The following is a 25,413-nucleotide window of genomic DNA, read 5'->3' as shown; positions in this document are numbered from 1 at the left end:
TAAGGCATACAGCTGTGAGATTTGTGGGAAAATGTTCAACCACATAGAGAGCCGAAATATACACCTACGCATTCACACCAGACATGATGTGTACTGCTGTGATCAGTGTGGCAGACAGTGTACAACCAACAGGCAGTTACAACAACACATGTTTACCCACACTGAGGAGAGACCTTATAAATGTGACCTATGTGAGAAGACTTTTAAAGCTCCACGTTACCTGAGACGACACCAACAGATCCACACCAGAAAGAGACTCTACAAGTGCAGTTACTGTGAGCTATGTATTTATATTTTTATCTTGTCGCTTTAGCCTGACTTTTTGGAACAACTCTGCTCATTAAACTGTGTTAGCATATTAGCAATTCTACTGCATGGAAAAGCAGCTCTGAGTGATTATTCAAATTTTCATTTCAGTTATGATTTTTGTTTACACGATCATGAAAAACTAAAAGTGGTGAAAATTAATATGATCGTGTTATTTATTGTTCAGGCAGTTTCCTGGTATATAATGATATTGTTATTATTTCAGCATAAATGGCCTTTTGTTTACAGAGCCTGATTCCTCTGTCAGGAGTACATGGAATTAAATAAAACACAAATGAAAATAAGCACAAACCCAAAACTTTCAGTAATCTTCTCTTATGGTTAACAAAGTTTTATAATTATGTATTATTATAATTGCAGTGTCATGGGTGTAGTAGTGTTTGTCTTGTGTCTCAGTCAGCTGAGTGTTATAACTGCACAGTTACAGTGTTCTTAATGCAGTATTAAATTAGTATTACTGTAGTGTTACATTAGTAGTTTAGCACTGTGTTGGTAACCTGCAAATATCAGCATAGTAGTACTTTAGTGTAACTCAGATGTTAATGTAATATTAAATAAGTTTTACTGTAGTATTATGGTGGTAGTATTGTAGTTATTGCAGCCCAGTAAACTGAGTGTGTTAACTGAAACAGTAAAATGTAATTGGACGTCTGCAGAGATGCTCTTTATTTCAGGCAACGTTCAGGATAAAAGTGTTGAAGGACTGACTTACACTGTCTTTGTGTCTTTGTTTAAAAGCAGAGTGACACAGATGGATCCAGTTCACAACCCTGTCATCACTGTGGTGGTGGGAAAGACTTTCGTTGTGACCTCTGTGGAAAAACTTTCAGTCGACAAGACACCCTGAAAGTGCATCAACGTAAACACACTGGAGACAAACTGAAATACTGCAAAGAATGTGGGAGAAGCTTCACCAGATTAGTGGATTTAAAAGAGCATGAACTGATTCACAGTGGGGTTAAAAAGCACCTCTGTGATCAGTGTGGGTCACCCTTCACCACTACAAGTGACCGTAAAAGACACAAACGAGTCCACACAGGAGAGAAACCATACAAGTGCAGACACTGTGACAAAACCTTCTCACAATCAGGCAATCGTAACCTTCATGAACGTGCACACATGGAAGGAAACTACAGCTGTGACCAGTGTGACAAGAGCTTGAGGAATCTCAGTTCATACTCCGAACACAAACGATCCCACGTTACTAATAAACTGTTTCACTGTTACCAATGTGCCAAAACATTCACCTCATTGTCTGCTTTGTACAAACATCAGCGTGATCACTCAGGGCTGAAATCACTCCCATCACAGTGAATCTTAAGAGACAGAAAGATCCTCTTCTGGTTTGAGGGTCAGACTTAAAACCCTTGAGATCAGGCTCCACAGAGTTCAGATGTAAAAATGTGATGAGGCAGGTGTGAATGAACATGTTCCTCTTGTGTACTGAGAAAAATTAAACAGGTGATGAATAAGATAACCATGTTAAACTGTGTTATAGACACGGATGCACCTAACTGCTACTCAGGTGCGCATGTGTGACAAAAATTACAAATGCGTATTGACAATTATGTTACCAAGCGCCTTTGCGTACTTTACCATCTCATTCAACCTGACACGTGTTGCTGCAGCTTCTTTGGTGTTTCGCCACCACCTAATAAACACCAACACCAGAGCCGAAGAAAAGACTTTTTTCAGAAAATTGGCTCCAAAGTGCCGTGGCTTGAAGCTAACAATGAGTGCACTGGAATGTAGTGCAAGTCATTGCTAATAAACAAGCAAGCTGAGAAGAAATGTCCACATTTATATTCTGAGAATATTATTATTGTAGTGGCTAGGAGTAAATGTCAGACGTGCATATCATTCACGTGAAGGGGGCACAGATCGTTCAGAGCATCACACCATCAGCTCGGAGTTAGGAGCCAAATTGCAGTCTGCCGAATTTTGGGGGATGCTTTCCGATGGATCTGTGGTCGTCGAGCAGGAAATCATTTACATTGTGTCTGTCCAGCAATGGAGAGTTTACCTCTGACTCTCTTGGACTGATTGAACTGGGTGCTGACCGCACCGCGTAGGGATGGACTTGTGAGACTTCCTGAGGACACAGGCTTGGATGACTGGACAACAACGTTGGTCGCTGCGTGCACAAACGAGGCTGCTATCAACGTGGATATCTTCAATGGCGTTGTGCCAAAACTCCGGTAACTCGCTACAGTTGGAGACTCCCTTGTGCACATTCTGTGCACAGCACACACACTGGAGAATTGCTTAAAATCAGTTGATCACAAGGTTCCTTACTGTGAGACGTTTAATCGCTGTGTGGTCAAGCTGCTGCAGTTTTATTTGCAAAAAAAAAGTGGAGCAAAAAACAAAAATGCTACACTGAAGAAGCTGCGTGAAGAAAATGGGCTCCCCTTTGTAAAACAGGGTAAGTCTCTTAATACATGGAGGCATGAAGACCACCTGCCAGCCATTATAATGTAACTGGCTACAAGTGATAACAGTGACTTGTAGCATATCTGCAATAGAGCGTTTTCAATGCGTACTAAAAACCGTCTCCTGGGACTCACCTGAGTAGCTCACTAAAAAAGTTATGTGCACCCCTGGTTAGAGTCTGACAGCTGCTGGTAAGAATGACCTGCAGTAACGCTCCTTCCTACACTGTGGGTGTAAAAGTCTACTGCTGAACGAGCTGCTCAGTGCTTGTACCGTCTCATGCAGAGGTGGGAGGTGTTGTCCATGATGGATGTGAGCTTAGACCAGCAGTCCGTCATTTGTTTCGTACCAGGTCGCGAAAGTTGAGGCTCGGGTATGAAATTTATTGTTTTCAGGGTTTTTATCGTTAACTCGGTTTCCCTGCAACTTCTCCCGTGTGTTATGAATAAATTTCAAATATTTACATCTTACGATACCGACCAGAGAGCATTAAGGGGCAGAGAGGAGATTGTTACTCTCAATGTTGTTGGCGCATTTTCAGGAGGAGGCTGCTTTCCCGGTCTGGGAAAATATTTTTTGACAATAAACTGGTCCGTGGAACAAAAAAGGTTGGGGGCCAGACACCAAATACACAACAAACTCAAAACGCTGCGTCAAATGACCCAGAACCATGACAAGGAAATCTATATTGTCTATATCTATACATAGTGTTGCAATGCTACGAAGGAACCGCAGTGTTTGGAGGAGTTAAGCATGCCAGCTAACATTAAAATTCTGATTCAAAAGTTTCCATTTAAACTGAGAGAAAAATGAAACAGGATCTTCAAGAGGACTGGCCAAAGACCATGTTTCCCAGATTTTGGATAACAAATGGAGTTTCAGCTGTGCAAAGGGTCATAGCAAAATGTTTGTTCTGTAAACTGTATGGAGGAAAACCCAGCCAACAGTACTGCGCAGTATTGTAAAACGGTATGTAGTAGTGTTCACTTGCATGACAAGCAGAGCCATGCACCTTGAAGGGATTACTTTTTAGATACTGACTCATGTTTAATGCAACATCACAAAGTTATTGCTTGTCATGAAGTGAAAACCAGCTCCCCCTCCAGGACTATTTGACAAAAAAAGACGTTTTACTCCTAGAAGAAGGTGGGAACAAATCCAGTACATTTCAGACCTCTCTGGAAACTGTGGATTTGAGAATATTTACCATTGCTACAAGAATGACAGAAATGGATAAAAAGGAAAAGTTGTTTTGTGCCTGGAGATGTTGTCATGGTTAGATCCCAATGTAAAAACCTCGAGGGTCTTGGGTATTCTGAAAAAATTATAACAACCTTTGCAGATAAGAAAGGTCTGGTACGTGTAGTTCGTCTTCACACAAAAACAAACGTAATTGAAAAACCTGTAACAAAAATTACTTTTGTTATGTGAAGCTACAAACTGATGAACTAGATTACTGGTAGAATGATGTATGAATGAAACATGGTTTGCCCTCTTATGCATATTGTATTAATGTATAATGACTTATTATGGCTCCTTTCAGTTAAAAACCACTCCTGCATGTTTTAGTAATAAAATCTTTGATCAGCTTCATAAATTGTAACACTGCTCATTTTAAGTGTTTTTCATTTAGTGCAACAGCTGGATATTAAACTCATAATCAACATAAGCAGCTGTTTGTTTTCATCAGTGTGTTTTCACTATGTTGACAAAACACAGCATAAAATACTTAATATAGCCATGAGATGTGATTTGAGAAGTATTTTGTATATTGTGTAGGAAAAGCTGCACTGTACCGTAAAGCTGAGCATCAAAGTCTGTGTCCAGCCAGAGACGTCTACCTCAGATAAAAATGACAGATATAAAAAAATAACTGAAATAACTGAAACTTTAATCCCAATGTAAAACAGAAAAAAGTTCCTCCATCCCTTTAACTGTGTTTTGTTCTGTACTGTGTCATAAATCTGGAGTGTGAACAAGAGTCTGATACATGAAAACACCCATTCAAAGGCATTGTGTAGTGCAGATTAGTGTGTGTTAGTCAGATGACTTCCAAACACAAATCTAAAGCAGGTTTAACATCTATGAAAGTTCCTGTTCTGATGAGTCGAGAGAGAAAATTATTGTTGTTGTTTCTTTTCAAGTTTCTATCAGTGCAGTTTGGGAATATTGGAAAAAAAATATTCGTTGACAAGAAAGAACCAGTGGGGAAGATCTGAGAATATCAGGAACAACGTGAGCGTTCAAAGCTGTCATAGAAAATGTTTTTAGTTTAGGGTCAAAAACATATATGAAAAACATCTAAAGTAAACCATACTCATTAAACTCAACATATTATTACTTCTTTGAAAATTACATGGAAAAAAATAATAACAGATGAAGGAAAACCTAAACTGGAAACAGCTAAACAAAGGATCAAGTGAAACATGGAGAACATAGCAAAAACCTGACAACCAGGAACAAGGAGCATGAGACAAACACTGAGGAGGAAATGCAGAGTGAAACACTGGGATGACAAACGGACGATCCGACAGGGAGCAGAAGGAAACACACAGCAAATATACACAAAGAGGACAATGAGAGGATGGAGAACTGGTGGGAACACAGCTTTGATTAATCAGACGTGACGAGGCGGGGAGCAGAGCTGAAGACATGATACAAGACACAGACTGTCAAAGTAAAAGAGGAAATACAAGACAGACACAGAGACGCAGTCTCAACACAGACATGGAAAGATGAGAATAGGTGAGGTGAGCCGCAGGAAGAGAACAGAAACCAGGAACAATCAGAGTTGGGTCGAGTATCCAAAAATTGTACTCAAGTAAGAGTAGCATTACTTTAAAATATTATTACTCAAGTAAAAGTGAAAAGTAGTCGTCAAAAAAGTTACTCAAGTAAGAGTAAAAAAGTACTTGGCGAAAAGACTACTTAAGTAGCGAGTAACTGTTTGAAATGTCCGATTTATTTTTTAAATAAATGTTATCAGACAAACAAAAATAAATAAATATACAAATGTTACCATTTTCAAAAGGAATATATGTAAAAACATCAACAAAATAAGGCACAACAATTCTAATTTCCAGATTTTAGTTTTTCACAACATAAAGCTTTTTTCACCAATACCTACAGTAAATAATATAAATATATAAACAGTGCAAATAATTTCCAGTGACAAGATATGCTGTAAACTTTATATTCATTTTTGCTCCAAATGGCACAGCAGCCTCAGAGAAAACATTAGAACGAGGCATCTTCAACATATGTTCATACAAGGCAGCTCAGTTTACCATAAATTGTATGGGTGTGCATCTATTTCTGCATATTTAGCAAAAATGTGCCATTTCTTCACTCAGTGAGGTGATGGTTAAGCTTCAGCAGCAGTTTGCTCTCAAGATTCTTTCTGTGAAGCTGTGACTGTTTAGCAGTGAACAGGAGTCCTGCATGACTGAGAAGTCCTTCACAAGCTCCAGATGCAGGAAAAGCTGTATTGACTTTGATTGACAGCTTCTTGATGTGAGGAAAGCCATGCAATAGATCCACACCTCCAGTGAATGGACATGAAAGGTACCTCTCCAGCCCTGCTTCTGGCTTTCCTGACCCCATGGATCCACCATCTTCGTCAAATAGGCCGCTGTTTGTGCTGACCTCATCCAGCTCTGTGTCTAGTTGATGTCTGATGAAGTGGAGACCTGTGGAAAGATGTAAGGTTTTCAAAAAAATTAGGTCTGGTGATTATAGCGCTGTATACACTGCCAAGCTGCAGATGTTTGTTTGGAGCTAGCCTCCAAAAGCTGGCCATACACTGTGCGACTTTGGGCCCATTTTGAGCCAATTTTTCAGTTGCAACTGTTTTGGGGATCAGCCTTAATCGTGTGTGCATCGTGTCGTATACATGGGGTAACGAAAAGCAGTTAACACCTCACGACCAGCTCACAATCATCAATCGTATGGTCACATGATAATCAAACCTGTTTGAAATCCTGTCGCCCCTCAACGCAGCCTCTCACACTGCGCATGCACAAACACAGAAATGAAAGAGAAAAGGTGGAGCAGCACGGGAGTGCAGCGTGTGATCTCGACACAAGAAATGGAGGCACAACTTGTAGGATGAGGCAAGCTCATCTGAGTACGTAAGCGTAGAGCTGCCACCCAGGCAAAAGAAAAATAGAGCTATATCATGTTATAACAAAGAAAAGTTTATTGTTCTAACAATATACTTTTCATGTTCGTGCAATATAATATTTATATTGTACGAACGTGATAATTATGTATATTATAATAACTTTTTACTTTCTACTTTTTAATAAGAGAAAAAATTGTTTGGGAGGATTTGAGGGTCGACGTTCCAGTTCAAACTCCACACCAGTTGGTGGCGGTAATGCACCATTATGTTGTTTGACAACCGCCAATAAACGATGTAAAGAAGACGACGCGCCTTCCGGGATGACGGACGGAGCTATTTTTTCATCCAAAGCGAGTAAAAGAGTGAATTTGGATGATAAAACAAACATAAATCACTGTTTGGATCGATATCTGCATCGATCTGCCCACCCTTGTCTCCTGGATCGTAGCTGAGATCAGCGTGAACCACGTGGGTCTCTGCTCCCTGATCTGTTTCCTGTGTTTGGAAAGAGTTCCAGCTTCATCGCGGAGTTTCTCTCGGTTTGTGGGCTCATCTAAAGGTAAGCACCGAGCTAACTTTACTGTGAGTTCAGTTCATGTTGAGTTTAGCTCCTGAATGAGGTCTTCTGCTGCTCTCCTCGGTGTCTGTTCACAGTTTATTGTGAACACGTTGAGAAAAGAGTGAGAGAGTGTTTGGAGAAAAACACCAACTAATCATTAGCTCAGCATGCTGGGAGAAGTTGGAGCAGAAAAGTCTTTTCATTGTCCCTGCAGCTGTTTTTCTGCCTGCACCAAACCTCTGCAGCCTCATTTCTATTTGAAGTGATAACAGGAAATGGACGAGAGCGATCTGCTGCAGTATCAGGGTCACAATAAACTTTATTGTCCAGCTGCTGTGGATGAACACATGAGAGGAAGTGAACTCCTACAAAGTCTCATTTTAATGAGTCTGGCTGCTGTAAAGTGATGCACAGGAAGATGTTAACAAAAACTAATGAAACAGAGATGAAAGTAAACAGTGTTCATATTTGAAAGCACAGAGAATAAAAATATATTTATTTTATCTACAGAAGTTTTTCCCACTTGTGATCGTTCAGATTGATTTGTTGGGTTGACTTGAATCATGTGAAGGTTTAAAGCTGCACTTCCCCCAAAAACAATAAAGTATAATCATGAAGAATGTAATAATGTCTTCCTGTGTCAAACACAGCTGCAGTCAAAGCAGGAAGGAAAGCACTGAAACCACTGATTTTGCATATTAATGCTCAAATAACTGACCTCCCAGCCCTTTGTTCCTTCAGTGGTGCTCTATTCAGCCATTATGCAAATATAAAAGACCACCACCACCCTCTCCAATCCAGACTCAACGACCTCCATCACACCTCTCACCCCCCCCCCCCCCCTCCTCCTCCCTGAAACTCAGAATACACACTGAGGATGTGAGCCAACTATTTCAGAAACAGAAGCCCAGGAAAGCCCCCGGACCAGACGGTGTCTCACCCTCCTGCCTCAAAACCTGTGCTGAACAGCTGGCGATAGGTGTGGAAAGTGTGGTGTGGGGGAGTAAAAGGTCTGTCCCTGTTTGTGGAAACCACAGGAGGAGCTGTTCAGGCTGTTGCTGGGTGTGAATTGTTGATGGAGTCTTTAAACTTGTAGTTGCTGTTTTCCAGACTGAAGCAGAGTCGTTAGCTGAAAACTGGTTTTAGAGGTTCATTCAGGACACCTTCTCAGGCTCTTACAGCCTTACCTGTATCATAACAAAGTGTATAAACCCCAATCCACCTTTAACATGGTCCTTCTCCCAAACCTTCAAATAGGACTTTCTGGCCCTGTCATAGTAAAAGGCTGCTTAGAATATTAGAGCCAATGTCACAAAGTTCCTCCTGAAGTATAAGTGAGTGAAAGAGTTTCCTCACTTTGTAGCACAACACGTCTCACAAGATTTCTACAACCAACCAGAGTGAAATTTGTGCTTTGTGTTGTCAGATGAACATATGAGACACTTTGACTCTTCAGTGCAGTGTGGAGCCTAACAAAGATCTGTTTTGTGTCCCAGCTGATCAGCAGGAGGAGAAGAGTCTGACGGAGCAGCAGAGGAACATTTTCAGCCATCTGGACTCAGCTGAGTCACTACAGAGGAAACAATGAGCTCAACACAGAAGGTGAGGAAAATATCACAGTTTCAACAAATAATCAGTCACGTCTAAAACTCTCATACTCCCAACCTGTTATATGACTGTGTCGTATATTATTATATACTATGTATTTTTCAATTATATTTACAAACATTAAGAAGTCACAAGCAATTATTAGTCTTTATTATTAGTAGTATTAATTACATTTTCAATTGAATTCAGTGTCACAACAACAGCTGCCTTTTGAGCACCTGTAGTTGTTTAGTGCTGTGCAAGTGGGGGGGGGGGACCCCACCAGCCCATTTTAACCCCTGACTATGTCACACAGTTTTACCTCTTTCATCTTCATCTTAGCTTTCATGTGTTACTGTTTAGGCTCAGATCGGTTTGATTTTTGATGCCTGCAGTGATGAAATATCTCCCCGCAAAAGCCTTAAACCAAAAGTAAAAAGCCTGTTTTGTAAATGTAAGTTGTAGAAAATCTAGATATGTATGTGATATGTAGGGATGTAGGGACTAAAAGTAAAAAATTCCTCAGGTTACAATCCGACTCTGACGTTCTCCTTCACTCAACCAAGCTAGTAACTGTTATATTGGATTTAATAATTTAGAAAATTATAAAAAAAAATATCTAATAGGAAACAGCAACGGGAAATATAAAGAAGTATTGAGCTGGTAAACATTTATTACTTTTCTGAGTGTGTTAGCATGCTAGTCTTAATATTAGTGTACAGCAGGAAGAATTGGCATGATTTTAGAGTGTTTGAACAGTCATGAATTATTTTTAGCACCAGGTTGGATGTAATGTGTTTCTACTACCAGCAGGTGGGGATAAGAGACCTTTAAGGTGTTTGGTGCCACACTCCACCTTCAGGTTTAAAACTAGTGTTAATGGAGGGAGTTTGAAGGTTGAGTTTGTTCCACGACTGCATTTCACTCACTGCCTCTGTTTGTATCTCTGTCACTGCAGGACCAACATGGAGCGAGAAGTCAGCGCTCTCAGGAGGCCGACAAACCTCACAGAAGAAAGAGAGAGAAACCATACAGCTGTGATGAATGTGGAAAAGAGTTTACTAGGAAGGCTTCACTAAAACAGCATCAGGTCATCCACACTGGAGAGAGACCGTTCAGCTGTGACTTGTGTGGAAAGACTTTTTCCTTGAAGGATTCCCTAAAAAGACACCAAGTCATCCACAGTGGAGTTAAAGCGTACTGCTGTGATCAGTGTGGCAGAGCTTTTAGTCGCAGTAGCTACTTACAGAAGCATCTAGTTAACCACTCTGGAATTAAGGCATACAGCTGTGAGATTTGTGGAAAAACTTTCAGCCATATAGACAGCCGAAATATACACCTACGCATGCACACTGGACATGATGTGTACTGCTGTGATCAGTGTGGCAGACAGTGTACAACCAACACACAGTTACAACAACACATGTTGACCCACACTGAAGAACGACCTTATAAATGTGACCTGTGTGAGAAGACTTTTAAATCTCCACATTACCTGAGAGAACACCAACAGATCCACACCAGAAAGAGACTCTACAAGTGCAGCTACTGTGAGGTATGTATTTATATTTTTATCTGCGTTAACTGAAACAGTAAAATGTAATTGGACATCTGCAGAGATGCTCTTTCTTTCAGGCAACGTTCAGGATAAATATGTTGAAGGACTGACTTACACTGTCTTTGTGTCTTTGTTTAGAAGCAGAGCGACACAGATGGATCCAGTTCTCAACCCTGTCATCACTGTGGTGGTGGGAAAGACTTTCGTTGTGATCTTTGTGGAAAAACTTTCAGTCGACAAGAAACCCTAAAAATACATCAACGTAGACACAGTGGAGACAAACTGAAATACTGCAAAGAATGTGGGAGAAGCTTCACCACACCAAGTGAGTTAAAACGACATGAACTCATTCACAGTGGGGTTAAAAAGCACCTCTGTGATCAGTGTGGGTCATCCTTCACCACTACAAGTAACCTTAAAAAACACAAACGAGTCCACACAGGAGAGAAACCATACAAGTGCAGACACTGTGACAAAAGCTTCTCACACTCATATGGTCGTAACAAGCATGAACGTACACACATGGAAGGAAACTACAGCTGTGACCAGTGTGACAAGAGCTTCAGGAATCTCAGTTCATACTCCACACACAAACGATCCCACATTACTAATAAACTATTTCACTGTTACCAATGTGCCAAAACATTTACTAAATTATCTGCTCTGTGCAAACATCAGCGTGATCACTCTGGGCTGAAATCACTCCCATCACAGTGAATCTGAAGAGACAGAAAGATCCTCTTCTGGTTTCAGGGTCAGACTCAAAACCCTTGAGATCAGGCTCCAAAGAGTTCAGAGTGAATCTCCTGTAAAGATCTGATGAGGCAACTATCAATGAAAATGGTTCCCTAGTCTCATTTTAAGCTTTCTAAACTGTTCTGCTTCAGTGTTCGTGTCGAGTGGTTCGCTTTGTTCCAGCAGTTGGATGAAGAAGTTTGATCTGTGATTTCATTTCCTGTATTTCAGAGTAAAGACTGAAGTGACAAATGGAAACATGTTTACAGTCAGAGTCAGATGAACTGTTTTCAGTGGCACAGATGGAGGTTTATCAGAGGAGGAGACTTGGCTGTTCTCCACTCACACTGAACAGGGTTCCTGCAGCTTATTAAAAATCTGACCTGAAAGTTATGAAAAATTTCCTTGTAACACTGAGTTACAGTAGGGGGGCTGCTCCGTAATCCAGTTGAATAACACATCTCCTGACATTAAACATAAGCTTATTTAATAACCTGGATCTCTTTTGTCCAGATTTTTATTCAGAGGGAGCAACCGTGGTAAGAATTGACCCAGATGTTTACAGATCTTAAAGTTTAGTATCAAGTTCATTTTCTTGTTGATGCAGAGAATTTAGATATTTTTGGACAATCCCATAAAAGATGCATGTAAGTGCCACCTGCTGTTTTATATTTGAGAAAAAAGGTTGAAAGATCTTTAAAATCTTTTATTTTTCCTTAAACTTGCTGTAGGTATTAAAACTTATGATTTTGTGTTTAAGATGTCGAAACAATTAATTTTGGGAATTCATTTTTTAAAGTTGTGGTTTCATTTGCTCAGAGTTCCTCAACGTTTTCATCATACAAGGTGTGATGGATCCATGCTTTTATGCTGTTTAAGACAAATTCTGAACGCTGAATGTTGCAGAGATTGAGACCCATTAGACCAGGCAGCATTTTTCAATCTTCTATTGTCCTGAGCTGTGGCCTCAGTTTCACTGGAAGTTGAACCCAAGTACGGTGTTCAGCTGTGGACTGGTCCATGGACCCGCCTGTCCTCCAGGAACACAGGTACACATCCTGGACAGGGAGGAACGCCGGTTTGAGACCAGAGTCAAGGAGGCCATTTACGTGAAAAGGGAAAGACTCTGAATCAAGGAGGGGGCCTAAATTGCAACGTCCATTTAAATTTTCATTTAAACACAGACAACAAGTAACTAGACTAAGCACAGTAGGAAATGGTTTGCCCCTTCTCATCAGCAACACCTGGACAGAATTACCCTTGACCTTAAATAACCCCGTACCTACCTCTGTTATAACCAGTACATAAAATGAAATACAACCCTCTAGTGGTGATAAAGACAGGGAAATAAGAAAAATGGCTCCTACACACCAGCTCCTAATTATATGAGGCAGAGGACATAGCAACTATCGAACTTAAAGGAGCCATAATAAGTCATTATTAGTGATGTGTGGATCAATACTGAAATATCGATTCCTTATACCAGTAACTTATGTTCTAGAATCGATTCTCATATTAAAATATTGATATTTTAGTAATTTAGGGTAAATTTGTAGTTCATCATTAAGAGGAACACAGTGGAAAGAAAATAAGGAAATACCATTCGGATTGTCTACATATCAAAGGCTGAGGACAAATCCAATAAGACTAATACAGCAGAATGCCCTGAATCAGTAATTAAGAGAAGATCATTAAGGACTCTCAGCAAAGCTGTTTTAGTGCTGTGGCGTGGTTTAAAACCAGATTGAAATTTAACACAGATGTCATGTGCATCCAGGTAAGCCTGGAGTTGCGAGAGAACTATCTTCTCTAGGATTTTGGAGAGGAACGGAAGTTTGGATATCAGCCTATAATTAACGAAATCACAATGATCAAGACACCTTTTTTTAAAGAACAGGTTGCACTATAGCATGTTTAAAAACAGAGGGAACATACCCCGAAGACAATGATAAGTTCATTAAAAACAGAATAAGATAAGATAAGATGACCTTTATTAGTCCCACAGGTGGGAAATTTGTTTTGTTACAGCAAAAGTGCAAAGTTATGTAGCAGAAATGAGAAAACACTGGCATGCAATAAAATACAATAGAATAAAATAAAATACTATATACAATAGAATAAAATAGAATAGAATAATATATACAATAGAATAAAATAGAAATAGAAATACTATATACAACTGAGTAGGAAAATACAAAAATACAACTTCGTCAGAAGAAGAATTGCACAAGAATTGCACATATAGCAGTCTTATTGCACATGTGTGTGTTTGTGTGTTTGATCAGCTGCAAAAGTCTTTATTGTGGAGTCTGACAGCAGTGGGGAGGAAAGACCTGCGAAATCTCTCCGTCCCACACCGTGGGTGCTGCAGTCTCCCACTGAAGGAGCTGCTCAGTGCTGTCAGAGTCTCATGCATGGAGTGGGAGATGTTGTCCAACAGGGATGACAGCTTAGCCACCATTCTCCTGTCACTCACCATCTCCACTGGGTCCAGAGGGCATCCTAGAACAGAGCTGGCCCTTCGTATCGGCCTGTTCAGTCTCTTCCTGTCCCCAGCAGAGATGCTGCCGCCCCAGCAGGCCACATCGTAAAAGATGGCTGAGGCCACCACAGAGTCATAGAAGGTCTTCAGGAGTGGGCCCTCCACTCCAAATGACCTGAGTCTCCGCAGCAGGTACAGCCTGCTCTGCCCTTTCCTGTAGAGGGCATCTGAGTTATGAGTCCAGTCCAGTTTGTTGTTCAGATGAACACCAAGGTACCTGTAGCTGTCCACAGCCTCAATGTCCATACCTTGGATGTTCAGTGGTTGCAGTGGAGAATGCTTGTGCCTGCGGAAGTCTACCACCAGCTCCTTGGTTTTACTTGCATTGATCTGGAGGTAGTTCAGCTGGCACAAGTCCACAAAGTCTTGAGTCAGTCCTCTGTACTCCTTGTCGTCCCCATCAGTGATGAGGCCGACTATTGCAGAGTCATCAGAGAACTTCTGCAGGAAGCACTGGGTGGAGTCGTGGGAGAAGTCTGCAGTGTAGATGGTGAAGAGGAACGGAGCCAGAACCGTTCCCTGTGGGGCCCCCGTACTGCAGACGACCCTGTCTGACACACAGCCCTGAGTTCTCACATACTGTGGTCGGTCGGTGAGGTAGTCCAAAATCCAGGTAGTGAGGTGATGGTCCACACCAGAGTTCTCCAGCTTGTCCTTCAGAACCGAGGGAAGAATAGTGTTGAAGGCACTGGAGAAATCAAAGAACATGATTCTCACAGTGCTCCCAGTGGTCTCCAGGTGCGCGAGGGAACGATGTAGGAGGTGGATGACAGCATCATCCGCTCCAATGCCAGGCTGGTAGGCAAACTGAAGTGGGTCCAGTGATGAGCTCACAAGGTGCAGAAACTGAGCCAGGACCAACCGCTCCAGGGTCTTCATCAGGTGGGATGTCAGAGCCACTAGCTGTTGGGGTCCTTGGGGCGTGAAGTCTTTGGCACTGGAACAACACAGGTTTTCCAGAGCTGTGGGACTCTTCCCAGCCTCAGGTTGAAGAGGTGCTCGATCACCCCACACAGTTTGTCCGTGCAGGACCTGACGGCCCTTGAGCTGATGCCATCTGGGCCCGCTGCCTTCCTGCCATTAATCCTCCTCAGTTCCCTCCTAACCTGGGTGGTTGAGAGAGACAGGCTGGAGCCTGTGTTGTGTTGATTGTGTATTGGATGCTGTTGTTGGGGGTGGGAAGGAGTGAGCCGGGTGAATAGAGGAGGTGTGAAGTGTCGGAGGTGTCAGAGGTGGAACAGCAACAGTGGGGGTGGGTGAGTCTGCAGCCGATGTTGGAGACTGCCTCATGGATGAATAAAATCTGTTGAAGAAATGATGCAGTTCATTTGCCCACCTCACATCCCTCCCAGGCAGAGAGTTCTGATGTTTGTGGCCTGAGATGGTTCTGAGGCCTCTCCAGACTTCACCATACCAATACTGGGCCCAATTACATCAATGCCATCCTTCACAATGCGAGACGGAAGAGGTTCATATGCAGAACTAGTAATTTTCAGTTCCTTGACAATTTGCTTAAGTGTACAGAGTGACTCTGGCTCAAACTGATGAAAAGTTGAAGCACATTCTCCAGTGAGAGCAGGGCTCACCACTAGGGGGAGTGAGGATTTGAGAGATAGAATTTTATCAGTAAAGTATTTTAGAAATTGTTCACAGAGAGCTGAGGATGGGACCATCGGCATATCAGGGCAGGGATTAACCACTGAATTAAAGATTTTAAATAGCAATCGAGCGTTATGGCCATTGGTCACAATAATATCAGAAAAAAAGGCTGCTTTAGCACGTTTAGCAGCAATTTGAAACTCCAGGTGGCTAGAACACGCCTCAAGCGCCTTGAGGCGACATTTGTTGTGATTTGGCGCTATATAAATAAAATTGAATTGAATTGAATTGAATAGAACGCAAAGTATCAAAGAATACCTGGAGATTATCTTTCTTCCATTTCCTCTCAGCTTGGCGGCATACACGCCACAGGGCACGCGAAGAATCATTAAACCAACGTTGAGAATTAGTTCTAGGAGATTTAATTTTGATCGGTGCTACAGTATCAAGGATGGAAGAACACATGGATAGCAAAGAATTAGTGATGTCGTCAACCGTATGATGTTTGGAGCAGTCAAAGCTAGTAGTAGAGGCAGAGTTGAGGAAAGCCACAGAAAATATGTCATTGAACACTTTGGTCAGAGCGGTTTCTGTATCTTTTGGATTTTTTCTGTGAAGAATTTGGCAAAGTCATTGCAGGTCATGGCCAAATGAAGTTCAGCTGCCACTGACACAGGAGGGTTTGTTAGCCTGTCAACTGTAGAAAAAAACATCATTCTAAATCATTCTATACATCATTCTACCAGTAATCTAGTTTATCAGTTTGTAACTTCACAAAACAAAATGAAAATGAATTTTTGCCACAGGTTTTTCAATAAATTTTGTTAATTTTGTTTCCAGATAAGAGAGGCCAGATCTTTCTTATCCTCTATGTTTAATCTGGACCTTGGGACAGCTAAGAGCATCTGATCCACAGACTTCAGTGATCTTGCAGGAGCAAACCAATTGAAAAGATCAGAAAGGCATGAGGGTGCTAACCCATGCAACGCCTTAAAAACACATAATAAAATCTTAAAATTAATTCAAAACCTAACTGGCAGCCAGTGTAAGGATGCCATTATGGGAGATATGTAGTCTTGGTTGCATAAAATAAGATAACCTTTATTAATCCTATGTGTGGGAAATTTGTTTTGTTACAGCAGTGGACAGTGCAAAGTTGCATAGAAAATTTTGAGAAAAAACACTGGAATAATATATCTATAAGATACTGTACACAATAGAATAGAATGAAATAATATACTACATACAATCGAATAAAATAGACTACAAATGCTATATAGAATTGAATATAATACAACGATGCCAGAAAGAGTATTGCATATGTGTGGATGTGTGTGCTTGGTCAGTTGAAGTCTTTCTTGTGGAGTCTGACAGCAGTGGGGAGGAAAGACCTGCGAAATCTCTCCGTCCCACATCGTAGGTGCTGCAGCCACTGAAGGAGCTGCTCAGTGCTGTCAGAGTCTCCTGCATGGGGTGGGAGATGTTGTCCAACAGGGATGACAGCTTAGCCACCATTCTCCTGTCACTCACCACCTCTACTAGGTCCAGAGGGCATCCTAGAACAGAACTGAAAGTAGAGATAGTGTCTGTCTCCCGAATCCAAACTGGAAGCTGGTTCCACAGAAGAGGTGCCTGAAAACTGAAGGGTCTCCCTCCCATTCTACTTTTAATACTCTAGGAACCACAAGTAGGCCTGCAGAGCGAGAGCAAAGTGCTCTAATAAGGTGATATGGTAAAACGAGGTCATTAAGATAAGACGGGGCCTGATTATTTAAGACCTTGTATGTGAGGAGCAGAATTTTGAATTCATGCCAGTATATGACATCCCCTCATCTTATCTATCACTCTCCACTTGGTGTCCATCTGAGAACAAGGCACAACTTGCTATTGCAATAAACTATTATGTAATTATCCACACCTAAAAACTCCTGCACTTAATCTATAATAAAAACGGTAGTCCATGACTGCAGAATCTAACAGTTGAAACTTTAGATACAAAAAAAATTGGCAAAAGTAAAGAGGAGATAAGAAAGAAGCTGAGAATGAGCGGAGCTGCTGTAACAGGATGCCACGCACGGGGGCGCCGGTGTTCAAAGTAATTCCATGTGCCAGTTAGTAACTGTGCTGCAGCGTTTGGACTAGCTGCAGTCGGCTAGCTGATGACAGACTAACACCAGAGTAAAGACTATTACATAAGTCGAGGTGAGATGAAATGAAGGCATGGATAGCTATCTCAAAGTCTGTAAAACAGAGAAATGGCTTCACTTTGCAAGTAGCTGAAGATGAAAGAAACTGGTCTTGATGACGGCATTAATATGTTTATCAAATGTTAGATTACTATCAAAACTCACTCCTAGGTTCCTCGCAAGGGCTTTTTCAAAATAAATTCCTAAGGGGCCAAAGTCATAGTGGTCACAGGGACCAAACACTCTGTTTTCTGTTCATTTAAGCTGAGAAGGTTTAAAGCCATCCACGCCTTAACATCCTCCAAACAATCCAGCAATCCCTTCAAAGGACTCACAGATTTATGTTTCAGTGGCAGGTAAATCTGTGAGTTGTCTGCATAACAATGGTGTGAGATGCCAGGTTTTTTTAAAAATTGAGCGCATAGAGAGTGTTGGAGCCAAGTCCAGGCCAATATTTTACTCAGTTACATCATGCCATATTTAAGTATTTGTCATAATCTTTAAGTTTCTATTATAATCTTGAACATTTTATGTTATAATGTAATAGTCTGTGCTCCATAAAGTAATCCTGCTTTGTTAGTCTGTCGTTGTTGTAAAGTGTTGATAGATGTCATAAAGGGGGTGTTTATTTGGCCCACATGCAGAGGGGTGTGGGTAAAAGGTTAGGTAAGCAAGCAGGACGTGGAGCAACAGTTTTCTGACCGTCGCCGTTTTAATGTTATTTTTTGTTGTAACATAAAGGGAATGTAAACGGAGCTCCCACCAGAGGCATTTGTTTTGTACCTTTCGATTTGTATGGAAAATAAATGTTTTGCCCCTTTTTTCCTTCGCCTCGTTTTTGCTACCGGAAGGCATCCAAGCTACTTAACAAGAGCACGAGTCAGAAACTTTACGTCCTGCAGAAACGGCAAAGAAGGATCGAAGGTTGCCGTTAAAGAGAGGATATAAATTGAAAGAGAACTGTGCCAAGAATGGACCCCTGGGGGACCCCGCAAAAAATTCAGGGTTTTGAGGAACATGTATCCCCTAATCTAGCAGAAGAACTTTGGTTAGACAGGTAAGATTGAAACCATTCCAATGCTGACAGTTGAAATAGTTTTATTAACTATGGCGAGCCCTCCAGCCTGGCCAGTAGTCCATGGCGACTTCAGATATTCACAGCCTGGAGGGACAACTTCCGAAAGCGAGCTTAACTCACCCAAGTTTAGCCAAGTTTCCGTCACCAGAAGACAATTAAAGCGACGAGTGGTGAAGAAGTCATTCAAAATAAAAGTTTTATCTTTTTTTAGCACCTCGCATTAACCACAGCCAATCTAGCTAACACAGGGTTGCTGGCCAATTCCAATAGGTGCACCAATTCCAGGGATCGCCCGGAGATGAACAACTTGATATCCGGGGCAAATTTGTTCAGGAGAGCGTAAGAATTAGCTGTCGGTGAAGCAGCCATGCAATTTTTGAATTTTACCAATACATTGCCCCGTTTCCCTCGCCTTCTTTGACATTTCTTCCTGGTGGGATGGCATTGTGGATCGCACCGGAGGAACAGTGGTACAGTCTTGAACACAGGTGGAATATGAAAATCTTCACGTCCTTGGGCCAGTCGGGATTGCTCTACAACAGTGGCTCTGATATTTAGTAGCGATTGGAAGTCATAAACCAGAAGTGTACAGACATTTTTGAAGAAAACAAATGTAAACAAAGCTAGCAAAAACAAAGCAGGTAACAGCTGATGGCAAGCGGCACACACAGGTGCCATCAAATATCTATCCCTAAATCCATCTACAATCTGGACACCACAGGTTCTGTACAGCACGAGGGTTAATAAACCGTACCCATATCAATATGATGTGTAAATTGATTTATTCTTGTACCTCCATGCCACAGTGGCTGGATTCTTCACCCCAGTGAAGAGGTGATTGTTATTGCCTGATTTTAATAAATTGAGCCGTTTGCTCTTTGGTACCAAAGCATATCACAAAAAGGTTAATTCTAAAAATCAAAATCAGCTGTATGTTAGCGGCAATACATGAAAAATCACAGGACCCACCATACAAGCTAGTTTACGAGCAGTTTTTACAAAGATTATATTAATTTTTTAAAAACCATATGCAAATACCCAAAGCCTAACAACACAACCACTACAAAAATGTAACTTTTATAGGACCAGATTTTCATATACTTCCTGTGCATTCTAGCTGTTCCTAGGACTGCGCTCCGATCTCCAATGTTGTTCCTGGGATCTGGTTGAGCCAAATCTACTGATGCCACAGTAGATTTCACATTACGTGAAAAGAAGAACAGGAATGGGGAATTTAATTTAAACTTACATACAGTACAGACTTACAATGATCAGTATTATAATTATGTACAAATATATACAGATGCATCAAAGAATACAGCCAGTCAAACCGGGGTAGCATTTGTTGTCCCTGAAAAGGATCAATGGTGGACCGTCAGTACACACTGGAGAAATGCTTCCAGTACTGTCAGCTGTTCAGTGGGTAGAAGACATGTGACCGTTACAATCAGGCATTTGTTCAGACTGAAGTTCTTCATTGGACAGTTTATAGTGTAGCTGCTCAGAAAGTAGAGCAGATGTACTAACAGAGGTTCAGCAAACATTTAACAAAATACACATGATGGGACTTATAGTTGGCTTTTTATGGATTCCAGCTCACTATGGAGTCAGAGGAAATGAAACGACAGAGTTGTGAAGAAAGCCACAAAACATGGGTTAACTGACCAGGCTATTAACTTCTGTCAGACAGAGATAACGAGTATAATAAGGCAAGAAATAAAGGAAACATGACAAAAACAGTGGGAGGAAGAACGGAGGGGACGATGGTTGTATAAAAATTTAAGGAGGGTAGAAGAAATGAGAAGCACAGGAAGGAGTAGGAGAGAGGAGGTGGTCATATCTGGAATAAGATTTGGACATATTGATTTGAACACTACTATTGGTGACTGTAAAACCTTTGAATCGCCGAGAAGCTGAATAGGTGGATAATGTTGACACGCCCGCTGTTCAAAACGTAAGTTTACTGCAAAAGGGTTCAAGAAGTGAAAGTTGTCAGGACTTATTCCAGTTTTTAAAATAGAGTATACATTTAGGGAGGATTTGGGTGTCGACGTTTCACTCCACACCAGTTGGTGGCGGTAATGCACGATTTTGGTGTTTGACAACCGCCAATAAACAATACAAAGAAGAAGAAGTCTGTTCCGGGATCACATGCTGGACACAGTTTACGCAGACGGAGTTACCGTTTCATCCTAAGGAGTAAAATCGTGAATTTGGATGATAAAACAAACTAAACCAACGTTTGGATCGATATCTGCATCGATCTGCCCACCCTCGTCTCCTGGATCGTAGCTGAGATCAGCGTGAACCACGTGGGTCTCTGCTCCCAGATCTGTTTCCTGTGTTTGGAAAGAGTTCCAGCTTCATCGCGGAGTTTCTCTCGGTTTGTGGGCTCATCTAAAGGTAAGCACCGAGCTAACTTTACTGTGAGTTCAGTTCATGTTGAGTTTAGCTCCTGAATGAGGTCTTCTGCTGCTCTCCTCGGTGTCTGTTCACAGTTTATTGTGAACACGTTGAGAGAAGAGTGAGAGAGTGTTTGGAGAAAAACACCAACTAATCATTAGCTCAGCATGCTGGGAGAAGTTGGAGCAGAAAAGTCTTTTCATTGTCCCTGCAGCTGTTTTTCTGCCTGCACCAAACCTCTACAGCCTCATTTCTATTTGAAGTGATAACAGGAAATGGACGAGAGCGATCTGCTGCAGTATCAGAGTCACAATAAACTTTATTGTCCAGCTGCTGTGGATGAACACATGAGAGGAAGTGAACTCCTACAAAGTGTCATTTTAATGAGTGTGGCTGCTGTAAAGTGATGCACAGGAAGATGTCAACAAAAACTAATGAAACACAGATGAAAGTAAACAGTGTTCATATTTGAAAGCACAGAGAATAAAAATATATTGTGGAGGTTAATGTGCAGCTCTTGGTGATTTGGGAGAATCATGTTTTTAATCATGTTGTGGATTGAATGTTGGGTTTTATTTCATTTTATCTACAGAAGTTTTTCCCACCTGTGATCGTTCAGATTGATTTGTTGGGTTGACTTGAATCATGTGAAGGTTTAAAGCTGCACTTCCCCCAAAAAGAATAAAGTATAATATTGAAGAATGTAATAATGTCTTCCTGTGTCAAACACAGCTGCACTCAAAGCATGTGAAGGTTTAGAGTCTGACGGAGCAGCAGAGGAACATTTTCAGCCATCTGGACTCAGCTGAGTCACTACAGAGGAAACAATGAGCTCAACACAGAAGGTGAGGAAAATATCACAGTTTCACCAAATAATCAGTCACGTCTAAAACTCTCATACTCCCAACCTGTTATATGACTGTGTTGTATTTTATTATGTATTTTTAAATTGTCTTTACAAACATTAAGAAGTCACAAGCAATTATTGTTCCTTAATATTATTATTAGTTGTAGTAGTGATATTAATTAAATTTTCAATTCAATTCAGTGTTATTTATACAGCACCAAATCACAACAATAGTTGCCCCAAGGTGCTTATTTTCTTTTCTTTTCTTATTTTATTTTCTAAATGTACTTGTATATTGTTCACATGCTGAAATAAATTACCAATCAATCAATATTGTAATGTGGATCCTACAATAATACATACAGACGAAAAACCCAACAATCATATGACCCCCTATGAGCAAGCACGTTGGTGACAGTGGGAAGGAAAAACTCCCTTTTAACAGGAAGAAACCTCAAGCAGAATAACAGAGGGGCGGGGCCATCTGCAGAGAGCAGTTAGGATAAAAGACATGCTGTGACATGCATAATAATAATTATTATTAATATTGTTATAATTCTAATTAGTATTAATAATATTATTATTATTATTGGTATTGTTGTTGTTCGAACAGACTTAATATTGGTTTATCACTGCAAAAAACACGTTCAAAGCACCACAACGGTAGCCCAATATCAGGCAGTAAACACATTAAGTGTGTATAGTTTCCCTTATTTGAGTTTTTTTGCTCATACAAATTGAAATGCGATTAATATAGATTGAAAATGAATGACATTTAATCGCCTTTAATCAAAAATGAATCCAATGTTTTCTACAGTGAAACGTTTGAACAGTCATGAATTATTTTTAACACCAGGTTGGATGTAATGTGTTAGAATTACCAACAGGTGGGGATAATAGACCTTTAAGGTGTTTGGTGCCACACTCCACCTTCAGGTTTAAAACTAGTGTTAATGGAGGGAGTTTGAAGGTTGAGTTTGTTCCACGACTGCATTTCACTCACTGCCTCTGTTTGTATCTCTGTCACTGCAGGACCAACATGGAGCGAGAAGTCAGCGCTCTCAGGAGGCCGACAAACCTCACAGAAGAAAGGGAGAGAAAAAACACAGCTGTGACGAGTGTGGGAAGGATTTTACTGAGAAGGCTCAACTAAAACAACATCAGGTCGTCCACACTGGAGAGAGACCGTTCAGCTGTGACTTGTGTGGAAAGACTTTTTCCTTGAAGGATTCCCTAAAACAACACCAACTCATCCACAGTGGAGTTAAAGCGTACAGCTGTGATCAGTGTGGCAGAGCTTTTAGTCGCAGTAGCAACTTACAGAATCATCTAGTTACCCACTCTGGAATTAAGGCATACAGCTGTGAGATTTGTGGAAAAACCTTCAGCCATATAGGGAACCGAAATATACACCTACGCATTCACACTGGACATGATGTGTACTGCTGTGATCAGTGTGGCAAACAGTGTACAACCAACATGCAGTTACAACGCCACATGTTTACCCACACTGAGGAACGACCTTATAAATGTGACCTGTGTGAGAAGACTTTTAAATCTCCACGTTACCTGAAAGCACACCAACAGATCCACACCAGAAAGAGACTCTACAAGTGCAGCTACTGTGAGGTATGTATTTATATTGTTATCTGTGTTAACTGAAACAGTAAAATGTAATTGGATGTCTGCAGAGATGCTCTTTCTTTCAGGCGACGTTCAGGATAAAAATGTTGAAGGACTGACTTACACTGTGTTTGTGTCTCTGTTTAGAAGCAGAGCGACACAGATGGATCCAGTTCTCAACCCTGTCATCGCTGTGGTGGTGGGAAAGACTTTCGTTGTGACCTTTGTGGAAAAACTTTCAGTCGACAAGACGCCCTAAAAACACATCAACGTAGACACAGTAGAGACAAACTGAAATACTGCAAAGAATGTGGGAGAAGCTTCACCACATCAAGTAGATTAAAACGCCATGAACTGATTCACAGTGGGGTTAAAAAGCACCTCTGTGATCAGTGTGGGTCATCCTTCATCACTACAGGTAAGCTTAAATCACACAAACGAGTCCACACAGGAGAGAAACCATACAAGTGCAGACACTGTGACAGACGCTTCTCACAATCAAATGGTCGTAACAACCATGAACATACACACATGGAAGGAAACTACAGCTGTGACCAGTGTGACAAGAGCTTCAGGAATCTCAGTACATACACCGAACACAAACGATCCCACGTTACTAATAAACTGTTTCACTGTTACCAATGTGCCAAAACATTCACCTCAATGTCTGCTCTGTGCAAACATCAGCGTGATCACTCAGGGCTGAAATCACTCCCATCACTGGATCACAGTGAATCTGAAGAGACAGAAAGATCCTCTGGTTTCAGTGTCAGACTTAAAACCCTTGAGATCAGGCTCCACAGAGTTCAGATCGAATCTCCTGTAAAGATCTGATGAAAATGTTCCACTGGATGGATGGATGTATAATCTCTTTTTCTGAAGGTTGCTCTCTTCCTGTTTCTGCGAGTGCTGACTGCACAGATGTAATATAGATCCATGTCACTGTTTGGAAGTATCAGAGAACTGCTGATGCTGTAAAGCTGCTGCTCAGTCTGATGGGCTGTTGTGTTGTTATTGGTGAGCTCAGGTTGAGGGTAGATCCCGTCTGACCTGCAGGTGATACTTTGTCCTACTTGTTGGAGAGTAACTTTACGGACTGGAGCTGGAAAAAAGAAGAAAAAACCAAAAGAAAAATATATTTCTAAAGAAGTCAGAAAGAGATTTTCTTGTCACAATTTTCCTTTTCTGAAAATTGAATCTGAATCTCAGACCACAGTAAAATATAACATTTGTCTTAGTGTTTTGACAAAGCATTTCTAAATACAGATAATGATTAGTGATGTAACATGTCATGTTTTCTTTATGTATTTGAAGTGTTATAAAAATGACTCTGGATCAGTCCTGGTGTCACAGACAGGCCTCGGGGCTTCAAACCTCAGAAAGTCCCTTTGGCTCTCAGCTGAATTCCTCTGACACACTTTAACAACTATAAGTCAAAGGTCAGAGGTCATATGATTTGGGAATGACAATGCTGAATAACCACATCACTGATTAGGTATTGTAGTAACAACTCAGACTATTATAATTATTTAGTTAATAACACGGGTTCAAGATGTTGTTTCAGGTTGTTTGTGGTTCAATTTCTTGCGTAGGTTGTAAATGTGGCAGCTTTAGTCTTTCCTCTCTTTTTAAAAAGAGTTTTGTTACCGTCCACATTCAGGATGATGAACATTTCACTGATGGTGCTGGTGTGGCACTGGTATCTCCCCTCATCCTGAATGTTCACCTCTGTCAGCTGGAGTGAGGCGTTTCCTCTGGAGACCTGATCCTTGGAAAGTGAAGTCCTACTTCTGACTCAATATATGAGCAGTTA

At 41.1% G+C, this 25,413-nt stretch overlaps 1 protein-coding gene across 3 annotated transcripts in view; it reads left to right on the top strand.

The window, feature by feature from the left end:
- The window catches only part of LOC148101557 (uncharacterized), a 137,058-nt gene that overhangs the window by 36,507 nt on the left and 75,138 nt on the right, over nucleotides 1-25,413 (top strand). Inside the window, exons 2-6 of one of the 3 annotated variants that reach the window (XM_087846410.1) lie at nucleotides 1-275; nucleotides 5,506-5,510; nucleotides 9,988-10,584; nucleotides 23,010-23,606; nucleotides 23,748-24,434. The exon at nucleotides 1-275 is cut by the window's left edge and continues 317 nt beyond it. In XM_087846410.1, coding sequence (XP_087702536.1) covers nucleotides 1-275; nucleotides 5,506-5,510; nucleotides 9,988-10,584; nucleotides 23,010-23,606; nucleotides 23,748-24,434 — 2,161 coding nt within the window. Of the gene's footprint in view, nucleotides 276-5,505; nucleotides 5,511-9,987; nucleotides 10,585-23,009; nucleotides 23,607-23,747; nucleotides 24,435-25,413 lie in introns of those variants that run through there. The other 2 variants (XM_087846411.1, XM_087846408.1) reach the window with 2 other exon arrangements.

Source organism: Neolamprologus brichardi, chromosome 9 (assembly GCF_056152115.1).
Source record: "Neolamprologus brichardi isolate AB-2024 chromosome 9, ASM5615211v1, whole genome shotgun sequence".
Taxonomy (NCBI): Eukaryota; Metazoa; Chordata; class Actinopteri; order Cichliformes; family Cichlidae; genus Neolamprologus; species Neolamprologus brichardi.
This window is presented reverse-complemented; position numbering and strand designations above follow the sequence as displayed.